Source organism: Erpetoichthys calabaricus, chromosome 2, assembly GCF_900747795.2.
Source record: "Erpetoichthys calabaricus chromosome 2, fErpCal1.3, whole genome shotgun sequence".
Taxonomy (NCBI): domain Eukaryota; kingdom Metazoa; phylum Chordata; class Cladistia; order Polypteriformes; family Polypteridae; genus Erpetoichthys; species Erpetoichthys calabaricus.
Genome location: NC_041395.2, coordinates 119,554,848 through 119,568,841, shown reverse-complemented (window position 1 = coordinate 119,568,841; position 13,994 = coordinate 119,554,848). Strand labels below are relative to the sequence as shown.

The 13,994-nt window shown below is 37.9% G+C and overlaps 2 protein-coding genes across 2 annotated transcripts in view; one reads left to right on the top strand and one right to left on the bottom strand.

Moving 5' to 3' along the window:
• Window positions 1-2,721: 2,721 nt before the first annotated feature.
• On the top strand, window positions 2,722-3,755 carry LOC114645333 (P2Y purinoceptor 3-like). The gene has a single exon (XM_028793198.2). The coding sequence runs from the start codon at window positions 2,778-2,780 to the stop codon at window positions 3,753-3,755; it is 978 nt and encodes a 325-aa protein (XP_028649031.2). The 5' UTR covers window positions 2,722-2,777.
• A 3,694-nt stretch (window positions 3,756-7,449) lies between these two features.
• Window positions 7,450-13,994, bottom strand: part of mfsd1 (major facilitator superfamily domain containing 1) — a 46,421-nt gene continuing 39,876 nt past the window's right edge. The window contains exon 17 of the mRNA XM_028794448.2: window positions 7,450-8,234. Within this exon, the coding sequence (XP_028650281.1) occupies window positions 8,175-8,234 (60 nt within the window). The 3' untranslated portion in view covers window positions 7,450-8,174. The remainder of the gene's footprint in view (window positions 8,235-13,994) is intronic.

Sequence of the window (13,994 nt, the reverse complement as noted above, 5' to 3'; positions counted from 1 at the left end):
GCTTTTCTTTATAATGGGATCCTGGTACCCATAAGCTCCATTATAAATCGCAACAGCAGGCTAGTTATTTTTTTTAAAACGTACAAAATATGCTTCACTTTAGAACGCAATTTCATTGTGAAGAAATAACTTCAAACTTGCAAAACTACCAAACTTATCCTTTAATGCTAACGCTCTAGTCTAATCAATCAAGCGTATAAGTCTAAAGAGATCCGAGCCACTAGGAGCAGACGAACTGACCTCTTGCTTTAGAGGCCAAACTAGAGTAGACTTAACAAAACAAACAAAAAACAGCCATAATAAAAAACATCGAAAAACGCACTGAAAGTTTTGAACTCCATGATTGGCGCCTAAGTATAATACACAGTAAGTATTAATAGCTTACTCACATGTATGTAAAGTACCGGCGTGAGACAGAAATTATAACATCTCACCCTGTATGGAGATTCCTCGGTAAAGCTGAATGAAGTGCAGCTTTTTGAGTCGAACATTCTCATTAAAACGTACCTCAAAGATTTCTTGCCTTTTGTTTTGCGGATTCCGTCGCCATTAATTCGGAGTTCCTTCCTCAAAATACTGAAGTGCAGATTCCTTTCCAACCTCGTCAACACCGAAAGGATTTCACTCATATCTTAACACGTACATTTTTTTCAAAAATGATATTGTCTCCTTTTTGAATTATCAACGACACAATAACTACTTATCAAACACAAGCCCATGATCCCGCCTAAAGTGGATGTAAGCAGCAACCGCCACTGCCGACTAACCGGCGTGGGTATGAAACGTAATTGGGCTCGTTAGAAGAGAGCATACTGATTAAAAAAAAATCTTATTTGATTCTTTATGAACTCACAAACTTGTATTATTTATTATATATATATATATATATAATTATGCAAAAACAGTACGTTTTTTTTCATTAAAGGACGGTCCTTGAGGCAGTCTGATTAGACGGGTGTGCTTCCTGAGACCCGCCCAACATGACGTATATACTTGAAAGGTGTTAAAAGAAACGGTCGAGAATGAGTGAAAGTCATGTAGTTTAAAGTCCCCTTCATTGGAGTCTAAAAGTACAGTACATTATATTCTACCGATGAACTACTTTTGTTGAATATGTTATAATCGAATGAAGGGCGGCGGGTATGCCAATAGAAGTGAGAACTGCCCTAACGGCGATGAACTTGATTTTAGTGCGAATTAACAGAAATTCGGAGTTGAACGTGGAGGCAGGTAGCCATTTCAGACTTCTCAGTTCCGCGCCCACGTCACCTCAAGCACCAACTGCCAACAGAAAAGGCAAAGGGTGGAAGATGCTGTTACCTGACCATAACACAATTCTAACGTGAAATATTCAGTGAATAGTATCCATTGTCGACTTTTACTAATCTGAGAAAAAGCTCTGGTTATTTTCCATATAGTTTCTGTGTTTAAGGTGTGCGATGTACAGTAGATTTAACTATAGCAAACGTGCAGTAAAAAAACCGGGCGACTCCGCATAAAAAAATATTAAAACTGAAAAGTTTGAATCGCCTCATCATGTTGCGCAGTCTCACTGAAGTAGTACAGTATAAGGAGAATAAATTCTGGTGCTGTCAGTGCCACTGACGCACCATTTCGTGTCCGATTCTTTATTTTTATAAATCGGCGTGTTTTATCAAGGTTAAGTAGGTTACAATGTTGGCATAATATCAGACACAAAGGGACGCTAAATTAAATAAATTTGTTAGAAACGCCGGTGAAAAGACTTTGAAAACCAAGTGTCCTGTTTCCGAACTTCCCTGTCGATTTAATATTGCGTCCGAATCGCCTCTGGAAGTTTGATTGATTTGAATCGGCACATAGTCTTGAGGCACATTTAAAAATATTGGAACGTGTTTAATGCAACGTATTAATGATCATGGAACCATCGTAATATTGTATTGTTTTTTGCATAATACGTCAAAGGTTGTTCAGCTCAACAAATCTCAGAGGTCTTGAATTGCCGTATGATATAAATGACTCAGTGAGACTTGTGAACATTTTTGAAAACCTATGCGATTTTTTTTTGGTTTATTTTATAAGTGAACAGGATTACGTCCTTGGCCTACACGATTTAAAAGTTGAGGCATTGGCACTTTTGAAAACCTGGTTGATTTGTTTATTCTTTTAACGTTACACCAGGGACAAATTCATCATAATAGCATTGCAAACTGAAAATCCAGGTGCCAGATTATTCTGTGAGAGGGGTTTCTTTTTACTACTTTGCTTTATGTAAAGTGCGTATTTGTAAAGCTGCTGCAATAAAAACAAACTAGTGTAAAATACACGTTGTAAAAATACTGTATGCACGGGCTGGCCAGAGGCTTGGCTTACACCTACGTGTGCTGGGCAGTAAGCCAGTCTTGATGGGTTTAAAAGGTGGGCGTTTTCTAGTAGAACAAATGCCACTGATGCGAAGGCCAATGTGCAGTCGATCCTTTTAGATGCAGGGCTTCCACTTTCCCTGCATGTTGCTTGCCTTTAGTGTCCAACTACTACTGCTTCGGTGAAATATACTGTGACCGGAACCTTTGCAATTGCCGCAGAAACATTTACCAGTTCTTCATATATATCCATTCTGAGGACCCACTTTCGCCTGTACAAGGTCAGAAGCAAAACCAGATTGAACTTGTCGCCAGCAAGCAGTAGAGTCCAAGACTTAAGCCGTGGTCACAGCAACTGCAGTTAGAGGATACTCTCTACATGTTCACAGCGTACGCTTCACGAATTGCGTTAAAAGCGAAGAACATTTTGGGACGATGGATGACCCAGAAGTCACGATCTCCGAGCCGGTATCCGTCAATTCTTCAACAGAAGCATACTGCAATTTTCACGAGAGTTACAAGTACATTTTGCTACCTGTAACCTATGGTATGGCGACTGTGGCCGGGCTGTTGCTGAATGGGGCACTTCTGTGGCAGTGCTTGAGGAGTCGCCCCTGGAGCTGCTCCACGGTTTACCTCGTCAATCTGGCAGTGGCAGACCTGCTCTACCTGCCTTCCTTGCCGTTACTCACAGTCAGCTACGCCATGAGGGGCAGATGGATTTTTGGCAACGTCGCCTGCAAAGCCGCGCGCTTCCTTTTCTACGCCAATATGTATGGCAGCATTTTATTTTTGACTTGTATCAGCGTCCATCGCTTCTTGGGAGTCTGCTATCCCATCAGGTCTCTTCCGTACAGAACCAAGGAGCGGGCTGTGTGGGGGTCGGCGCTGTCCTGGGGTGTGGTGCTGATCGAACTTTTTCCAACTCTCGTCTTTTCGCGCAGTGCTGTAGTAGACAACTTTACGATATGCTACGATGTTACCAGCCCGTCTCTCTTGTTCGTTTATTTTCCTTACGGGATAACTTTGATCATCACTGGATTTTTTATCCCATTTCTCATAATTTTCTCGTGTTACTGGTCCATGGTGAAGGTTCTCTCGAGATCACAGGAGCGCATCACGGTTGGGAAGGAGATCCGCTCCAAGTCCATTCGCACAATCCTGGTGGTCTGCACAGTTTTTGCGCTCTGCTTCGTACCTTTCCACGTCACGCGCTTTGCCTATCTTTTTATCGGCGCCTATAAGGGAAAAGACTGCGGCTCCTTGAACTTTGTTATGCTGTCCTACAAAATCTGGAGGCCCATCGTGAGTTTCAACAGCTGTATCAGTCCTGTTTTATACTTTTTAGTGGCGAGAAAAAACAGAAAACACATGTTAAAACTTGGAAAAAATAAAGTGAATCCTTCACCATAAAGTCTCCTAAAGGAAATACAATGTCAGAATAAAAATCAGTATCAACGAAGTGCCAATGTGTGGCCCATAGAAGAACTTATTTACTCAATTTCATTTAAAAGCATAATTCTAAAACGAGTACCAATGACTAGACTGCTTAAAATGCCATTCCAGCCACTCTTCCTCATTTTAATTCCAACTACAAGCAAAAAAATGGAGTTCAATCTCATCAAAATGGAACTTTTGGACCCCTTTGAAAATCAGTGCCATTTAAAATTTACCATTGTGAATTGTAAAAATGTAAATATTGTTTTCAATTTACAAACGTCAGCTAAAAATCGATACGGACAGTTAAAAGTTTAAAAAGAGAAAAAAAATCTCTGCATTTTCTGAATTCATTTTTCATTTCAAGGTGACATAACTGCAGCACCTCCCATCAATTGCTTCTAGGAAAGGACTCCAGTCAGGATGTGAAAAGGACAGGTGGCTGTTGTTTTGGGGTGTGCTGGACACATGCAAACTCTATAAGGACAACAAGGTTGGAAATCAAATCCGTGTTCCCTGAGCTGTGACTAAAGTGCACTGTTTTGAGTAAGCATCTACTATACAGTAGATGTCAAAACTATATGATATGCTACAAACGAGCAACAAACATTCTAGCATGTGCCAGTCTTTCTTTTAATGAGGCCTGGAAAAATGTTAATGGAAATGTGGGCTGGACAAGGATGGATTATGCAAACACACAACACAATTGGTGGAGGTAAATAGCCTTGGAACTTTCAGCTACTGTGAAGAGTGGGGTGGTGGCTGGCTTTACCAAAATAAAGCCAACCATTAGCATCCTTCTTCTCCCCATGTACTAGCTATTAGTAGTCAAACAACTTCATTGCAGTCTAAACCAGTACCAATTAGACATGAATGTGGTAAAGTGCAAGATTGTATTTTGTTTGTTGCTTTTGTTTTTAACCATTAAACATTCTTCCCCAATTTAAAATAAATATGTACATCTCTTTATCCTAGCTGTAATAACAGCAGAGTGGCTTAGGGGTTAGCACAACTGCTCTATTGCTCTAAAAGACTGGCTTCAAATACCAATAATGTCATTAAGGCTAATGACTCTAAATTATCTCAATGTGTGTATTAGTGCGACTTCCATCTGGGATCATCTCCATTGTTCCAGTCAATGTTGCCCCTTAATTGGATTAAGTGGGCCATAGGAATGTGTGGATGGATAAAACAGCCACAAAATTCAATAGAAAGTATGCCTGGCCACAGAGGCGAGTACACATTTTGCAGAAAAACTGAGATAAATGACAAAGTTTCTTGTACAAATAATATTATTATGGGTTTTACAATGTACACAAGGAATAAAAAAAAAAAAAATCCGGGCAGTGTGGAAATTCTATATCTTATTAGTGACAGCTCTTCATTACTACACAGTAGCGAAGATGACACTTGCAATACAAGAACAGTCTACAGCATAATAAAGGAGTATTGACATTTCCAGCATACTACTATTCTGTAGGTCATTCACAGTATCACCCAACTCTTTATACAACATGTACATAATAAAGAAAGGATGTGCATTAACAGTATGTGAATTACTAACTTTCACAGACTAAAAGCATTCAGTATAAACTATACATTGTACTATAAACATATATGCAACAAAAAATGCTGCTGGATGTTACCAAAAAAAATTAATAAATTTGAAAATGTATGCACACCATAATATTCAGGTGTGTTAGAGAGCCGTGCAGACACTGCAGCCCTCAATGGACCAACTTCAGTTGGTGAGTTGTACAACCTCAGTCTGTTTCAGGGTTGCAGGGGCCAAAGCCTATCTCGCCAAAAGGGTGAAAACAGGCCTGGACAGGACTTTACTCAATCACAGTGTGTGCGTCTCTCTCTCTGTGTATAGAAAAGAATCACCCACTTTGAAATATTCCCATTTGTTTGCTTTACAGCCTTAAATGAACACCCACAAATCAATATTTTTCCAGCTTTACTAACTCAATACAGTCTAACACATCCAAGTGAAAGATATCACCCTCCTTAACAATATTTGTAAATTTAATAAGATGTAAGTAACCACCATTTCCATTCCAGACCATGGTTACTGGATTCCACCTATGATCAATTGTACTGAGTGTGATTAGTGAAGCATTCCCTTGCTTGATAGTGCAACTGACAGCAAACCACTGACTATGGGTGGCAAGCTACTTTCAGAACATCAAGGATAGAGCTGTGGCCAGACATAAGGCAGGAGACGGATACAAAAAAATCTCAAAGGCTTTATCAATCCCAAGGAGCACAGTAAAGTCCATAATAAAGAAGTGGCAAGTATTTGGTACTACTAGGACCCACCCTGGATATGGCTGTCACTCCAACCTAGATGGAAGAGCAAGAGGAAACTGGTAAGAGAGGCTACCAAGAGGCCAATGGCCACTTTGAAGGAGTTACAGGATTTTATGGCAAAGAGTGGTCATTGTGTGCATGTGACAACATGAATTGTGGCTTGTTCGGGAGGGTCGCAAGGAAAAATCCACTTCTCAAGAAAGGCCACATTAAGGCTTGTTTGAGCGTTGCCAGAATGCACCTTGAAGATTATGATGCAAAGTGGAAAAATGTCTTAAGGTCAGATGAGACCAAAATCAAACTATTTGGCCTCAATACCAAATGGTACACCTGGCAAAAATCCAATGCAGCTCACCATTCACAACACACCATACCTACAGTAAAGCATAGAGGTGGCAGCATCCTGTTGTGGGGGTGTTTTCTGCCGCAGGGTTAGGGTAGAAGGAAAAATGGATGAGACAAAATACCATCAAAGTCTTGAGAAAAACCTGCTACCCTCTGCCAGAAAGTTGAAGACCCAATAGTGCAATAGTTATAATTCTTTCCATATGTATATAGCGTCGCAGAATTTTTTTGCAACTTTTGTTTATTTACTTGCTGTGTTCTACATATATGTCTGCACTGAAGGAGCTGCTTTTAATCTCATTGTACATGTGTATAGTGACAATAAAAGGCATTCTATTCTATTCTATTCAGTGCTGTTCACATTTAACACAAGCTCTTAATCAAGATTCCCCATCAAAGTTTTGACCATACTATTTACATATTTTATACTGAACTGGGATCTAGGCTGTGGAGTGGATGTCCCCCTTGAAGTTTTGTGATAATGTTTGTTTCAGAACAGCAATGTTTTTATTAGATGGGCAGCCTTTTAAAACCAAGAAAGTTAGATATTCTTTAGTTATAAAGAACATTTACTTGCCTACTACTAATTAAAGCATTAGGAGGAGGAAGATGCATAAAGCGGTTCCTGCACACACCCTGCAGAACATGTTGATAACAGGATTGCAGTCTCCCACTCATGCACAAAAGCTGATAAGGATAGACATCATAGAAAAATTTGTTTAAAAAAAAACTAAACACTTCAATGTACAATTATACAAATGTACAATTTTTTTTCCCCATTATAGAGTTACAAATTTTATTGAGTTAAGATTATAGGTGAATGTGAAAAGTTGCCTCATACAAAACCATACATCAATGTCTTCAAATAACCGAGTATAACAATTTAGCAACTTTCCATATTGATAAATTCAAGTAAAAACACAAAATATTCTTTCAAATGAACCATTAAAGGTACTCTAAAAAAAAAAAAAAAAAAATGCAAACAAAAAATAAAGAAAGGTGGAGGCATGCAAAATATCCAAACAACTTTTATAGTTGAATATTTACAATATTCTGGATCTGTATTAAATATATGCAAAAAGTACAAAATGTAAACAATGAGTTGGTTTCCCTTGTTTTTATAAGGGACACTGTGCAAACAATCAATGTTCTATAGTAAACAATGCATATTATATTATGTAGCCCTGATTTCATTGTTTACTTTCTGAAAATGTTTTCCTGAAAATGTAATAACTGTCAATTACTGCCATAATTCATTATTGCTTTTTCATTATATCATCATGTAACCATCCTAAAAATCATAACTTACCAAGCACACTAACTTTCTTGTACTAAAAACTGAGGTACAACACTAAGGGTTCCTATATTCACCACATATATTATGTAACACAATAAAAAAATAACTAATGCAGTATTACAATGTTTTCTAAATATTTTATAACATCTTTGGATATATGTATTAAGACTGAAATCTTAACTGTTGTAAGGCAAACTTTTTATCCTCAAATTTAAATTAAAATGTTCCTCATAATTTGCACTTTAAATTTTGTTTATATTTTTCACAAAATTATGCTGAATTTATTTATTGCACAGTTTTGTTAAAAACATTTCTACTTTTCAGTAATGACTATACACACCCGTGTACAAAACACACCGACATTGAAGGAAGGATGCACTCTCAGCATTACAGGTTACATTGCTTTTTGCTGCTACCTCATCCAATTTCCTGAATTCATTTTATTTTAGGACACTTCTATGGGCAAGAGCAGATAGGTGAGTGCAGTAGTGATCTGGTAGCTGTAGAAAGAAAGGAAAAAAAAAAACAAAAGCAGAACGTAAGAATAGCTTTTACTAACAATGAAATTTCCATATTTTCTGTTTTTATGTGATGCAAATGATTTTTTCCACTGCACATTTAACAAGCTGTACACCAATTAGCAAAAGTTTGTACACGTGTCAGTTTCAATGCTCTGTCTGTCCACTGAGTACATCTAGATAACAGTAACGTAAACAATTGAAAAGCAAGTATTCAACACATAGATCAAAACCAATTGATACACACAATCTTGTAGAGGTATGATGAAAAATTAGAATGAAACTTAAATATAAATATGTATATAGAAACAAGTGTATCTAGAAATAAAAAACTACATATAATTAGGGCTGAGCAATATGGAAAAAATCTTAATGATAATTTTTTTCATATCAGTCAACTTCAGTATATACTGTGGGGCAAAAAAGTATTTAGTCAGCCACCAATTGTGCAAGTTCTCCCACTTAAAAAGGTGAGAGAGGCCTGTAATTTTCATCATAGGTATACCTCAACTATGAGAGACAAAACGAGAAAAAAAAATCCAGAAAATCACATTGTCTGATTTTTAAAGAATTTATTTGCAAATTATGGTGGAAAAAAAGTATTTGGTCAATAAAAGTTCATCTCAATACTTTGTTTTATACCCTTTGTTGGCAATGACAGAGGTCAAACGTTTTCTGTAAGTCTTCACAAGGTTTTCACACACTGTTGCTGGTATTTTGGCCCATTCCTCCATGCAGATCTCCTCTAGAGCAGTGATGTTTTGAGGCTGTCGCTGGGCAACACGGACTTTCAAGTCCCTCCAAAGATTTTCTATGGGATTGAGATCTGGAGACTCCAGGACCTTGAAATGCATCTTACGAAGCCACTCCTTCGTTACCCGGGTGGTGTGTTTGGGATCATTGTCATGCTGAAAGACCCAGCCATATTTCATCTCCAATGCCCTTGCTGATGGAAGGAGGTTTTCACTCAAAATCTGACGATACATGGCCCCATTCATTCTTTCCTTTACACGGATCAGTAGTCCTGGTCCCAAAGCATGATGTTTCCACCCCCATGCTTTACAGTAGGTATGGTGTTCTTTGGATGCAACTCCGCATTCTTTCTCCTCCAAACACGATGAGTAGAGTTTTTACCAAAAAGTTCAATTTTGGTTTCATCGGACCATAGGACATTCTCCCAATCCTCTTCTGGATCATCCATATGCTCTCTAGCAAACTTCAGACGGGCCTGCACATGTACTGGCTTAAGCAGGGGGACACGTCTGGCACTACAGGATTTGAGTCCCTGGCGGCGTAGTGTGTTACTGATGGTAGCCTTTGTTACTTTGGTCCCAGCTCTCTGCAGGTCATTCACTAGGTCCCCCCCCCGTGTGGTTCTGGGATTTTTTGCTCACCGTTCTTGTGATCATTTTGACCCCACAGAGTGAGATCTTGCGTGGAGCCCCAGATCGAGGGAGATTATCAGTGGTCTTGTATGTCTTCCATTTTCTAATAATTGCTCCCACAGTTGATTTCTTCACACCAAGCTGCTTACCTATTGCAGATTCAGTCTTCCCAGCCTGGTGCAGGTCTACAATTGTGTTTCTGGTGTCCTTTGACAGCTCTCTGGTCTTGGCCATAGTGGAGTTTGGAGTGTGACTGTTTGAGGTTGTGGACAGGTGTCTTTTATATTGATAATGAGTTCAAACAGGTGCCATTAATACAGGTAATGAGTGGAGGACAGAGGAGCCTCTTACAGAAGAAGTTACAGGTCTGTGAGAGCCAGAAACCTTGCTTGTTTGTAGGTGACCAAATACTTATTTTCCACCATAATTTGCAAATAAATTCTTCAAAAATCAGACAATGTGATTTTCTGGATTTTTTTTTCTCATTTTGTCTTTCATAGTTGAGGTATACCTATGAGGAAAATTACAGGCCTCTCTCATCTTTTTAAGTGGGAAAACTTGCACAATTGGTGGCTGACTAAATACTTTTTTGCCCCACTGTATCACGATATAATGAAATCACTATTTCTGTCAAGCTCCTTTTTACTCCTAAGTGAGATGTGAAGATATCATAAGGTTAATTTTGGTTTAAATATTATTTATTTTCTGTCAGAAGCTGAACGTGACAAATGCACTGTAGAATATTTTACAACAGTATATATAATAAACTAAAATCTTACTTCTGACCAGTCAAAAGCTTTAAGTGTTACAGGAGAACACAAACAAAACGGACAACTAAATTCTAAGGTCAAGTCCAAATAAATAAAAGAGGTAATACAAAATAAAGGTCTTAATTCTGACCAGTGAAAAGAGTTCAAGTTTTAGAGGAGAACACACTAAATTTGTTGATCAACTCCAAATAAATGAAATAAAATCTTAATTATAAAATCTTAAATCTAAAATCTTAAAGCTTTAAGGTTTTACAGGGAACACAAAGTAAATTCTTGGTCAGTTCCAAATAAATAAAGTATTAATACAAAATAAAATCTCAAAAAACTACCTCTATACTGTATCCTTTCCTTTGAAGAAATTCAAACCGTTATAAATGGTTGGGAAACAAACCCACAAATAAATAGACAAAAACATTTTGTATATATCCTCAGTACAAATTCACACAGCTTTCAACTGTAAACGAAGGAGAACACACAGTGCATCCTGAAAGTATTCACAGCACATCACTTTTTCCACATTTTGTTATGTTACAGCCTTATTCCAAAATGGATTAAAATTCATTTTTTTCCCTCAGAATTCTACACACAACACCCCATAATGACAACATGAAAAACGTTTACTTGAGGTTTTTGCAAATTTATTAAAAATAAAAAAAAGCAGTTAGGATGCATGCATATACTGTTTCGCACACAACCTTCTCAAGATTTTAGAGCCCAGATGCAACCTTATATCTACAGAGGACAGTATTAGAAAAAGGAGTACACAAGAATGCAAAACTTAGTAAAAAGGAAGTCTGACATTTGTCATTTTCAGTTGTTATCGATGGCAACTAAGTGCCATTTGCTTGCTGCAACAAATGTGCCAATATATGCTGAATACAAGTCGGGCACCTCAGGTTTAAAGTGCCACACGTGTGCAGCAAGTAGTGAAGGGTCAAATTAAACCGACATGCTTGTCAAACCTGTCAAAAGTAACAGCGAACGCTAAAAGCAAAGCACAGCATAAATGTATTATTATTATTAAATAAAATCCGCACATTTTATTTATATAGTGCCTTTCCCATGCTCAAGGCACTTACAGAATATAATAAAGAACGGCAGCGTATACAGTATATAGCATTGTACAAACCAGATAAATAAATAAAGAAGATTAAGACAGTGAATTCTGAAAAAAAAGAAACAGACAGCATAATTGACGGTCTCGCACACACACACAGGTTACATTTGCATCTTGACAGAGAAGTAAACTGAAAGAAGGGTAATAAAGTCAAGTAGAGCTAAAAGCCTTCCTGAACAGATGAGTTTTGAGTTGTTTTTTAAAAGAATTCATGGAGTCAGCTGACCTGATTAATTTTGGTAGGTCATTCCAGAGTCTGGGCGCTATACAGCTGAAGGCCCTGTCACCCATGGAGTGTAGATTAGTGAGGGGCACAACAAGATTGCCAGAATCAGAGGACCTTAGTGGGCGGGCAGGCACATAGTGATGGAGAAGGTCACTGATGTAGTTTGGCGCGAGGTTATTTAAGGCTTTGTAAGTTATTAGTAGGATTTTATATTCGATTCTGTAAGACACAGGGAGCCAGTGGAGATGGAGCAGGATGGGTGTATTGTGCTCGCTGCTGCTGGTTCGAGTAAGGACTCTTGCAGCTGAGTTTTGAATAAGCTGGAACTGTGATATAAGATTAGAAGGGGCACCTGCCAGTAGGGAATTACATTAATCGATGCGGGATGTGATAAAAGCATGGACAAGTTTCTCAGCGTTAGAAAAGGAGAGGAAGGAGCGAACACGGGATATGTTACGGAGGTGAAAGTAAGAAAGCTTCTTAATGTGATTTATGTGGGCAGAATAAGAGAGGGAGGAATCAAAAATGACACCAAGATATTTGTAAGGATATAGGGCTTTACGACCCAGTGTCTGATGAGGGCTACTGTATATTCAACTTAAGCAGTACCTGGTTGACACGGCAGGCAAAATTAGAAAATCTGAAGTTTAAAGAGATATTGCCCCATCCGATGACTGTGTCACAACATGTAGTAGGAAAAGTCAAAGACTGTTAGAGACTGTTAGTAATTATGGGTTTGCTGTCACAACTGATATTTGGACCGCAAACTTTTGAGAAAACCTATTTCATATCTGCTACCATCCATTATATTAATAAGAGCTACAATCTTATGTCAAGGGGGCTTTTTGCAACCCCGTTTGAAGCAAGCACAATTAAAACAGGTGAAAACATTCGTGCTTTACTGTTTGAAAAACCTGAGTTTTTAGAATTGACTGTTACTAACCGAGAAGCAAACATGATGACTGCCTTGCGTAGCTACACCAGATTAAACTGGAGTGCCCACATTATTAACATGATTCTCTCAAGTGCTTTTACACCAGCAGTGATGTAGAAAGCACCCAAAGGTGCATAGTTTCTGGCTAGTGTAAAAAACTTGGATATTTTAAACATACTAGACAACAAGGCAAACTTACGATGTCACTCAAATACGCCTGTGGTTCTGCAGCAATATGATGATTGGCCACATCAACAAAAAGATACAACTGTGGTCTCTTTTCTGAAACCATTCAAAGATGCAATGACCGATTTCAAATCAGATATTACTGAAATAACTAGTCAACTGTTCTGCACCAACTCTTCCAATCCAATCCACATTTCTCAGCCCAAAACGTCTGTTTCTATATCTTTTATTTAAGAGGATCGCAAAGGCGCAGGAATAAGAAGAGATTTGTAACAACAGTGATTTAATGCAATTGCACTAAATCAAAGAGTGCAGTGAAGTTCACTGGTCAGCTGTTAATAACACCCTCTTTCATCTCTGAACTTGTAAACAGATGAGGAGATGCCTGTACATTCAATGCTTTGCTTGAATACAGTGTGCTTGTATTAATAAGCAAAAAGTACTGTGAGAAAGGAGTTTTTTAAGCTACCAATTAAAAGTGTATGTTTTAAGCTTAAACTTATACGTGCAACTTGTACGTTAACAGCACCTACCTTCCATGTCCATTCTATATTATGCTTAAACCATATAAGGCACTGTATTTGGTTATAGTCTTCAAATAGTTAGTAAGACATCATAATGCTAAAGTAACAGAAGAGACACTAAAGCACTAAACTGAATGCAACACTATGCAGTATAAGCTACAACAAACAACTAAATGAATTTTTCCAGATCAACCAAACAGAAAAGTCTGACATGATATAAGTATTCAGAAGTATGAAGAGTGGATACAAATGGTTACTTTAAAATGCTTTCTTCAACAAAAACAGATGCTTAAAGATAATTAATATAATAATACAGTGGTGTGAAAAACTATTTGCCCCCTTCCTGATTTCTTATTCTTTTGCATGTTTGTCACACAAAATGTTTCTGATCATCAAACACATTTAACCATTAGTCAAATATAACACAAGTAAACACAAAATGCAGTTTGTAAATGGTGGTTTTTATTATTTAGGGAGAAAAAAAAAATCCAAACCTACATGGCCCTGTGTGAAAAAGTAATTGCCCCCTGAACCTAATAACTGGTTGGGCCACCCTTAACAGCAATAACTGCAATCAAGCGTTTGCGATAACTTGCAATG

Bases quoted from the DNA above. Each gene is read 5' to 3' on its own strand.
- LOC114645333 (XM_028793198.2), top strand. From the start codon at position 2,778: ATGGATGACCCAGAAGTCACGATCTCCGAGCCGGTATCCGTCAATTCT.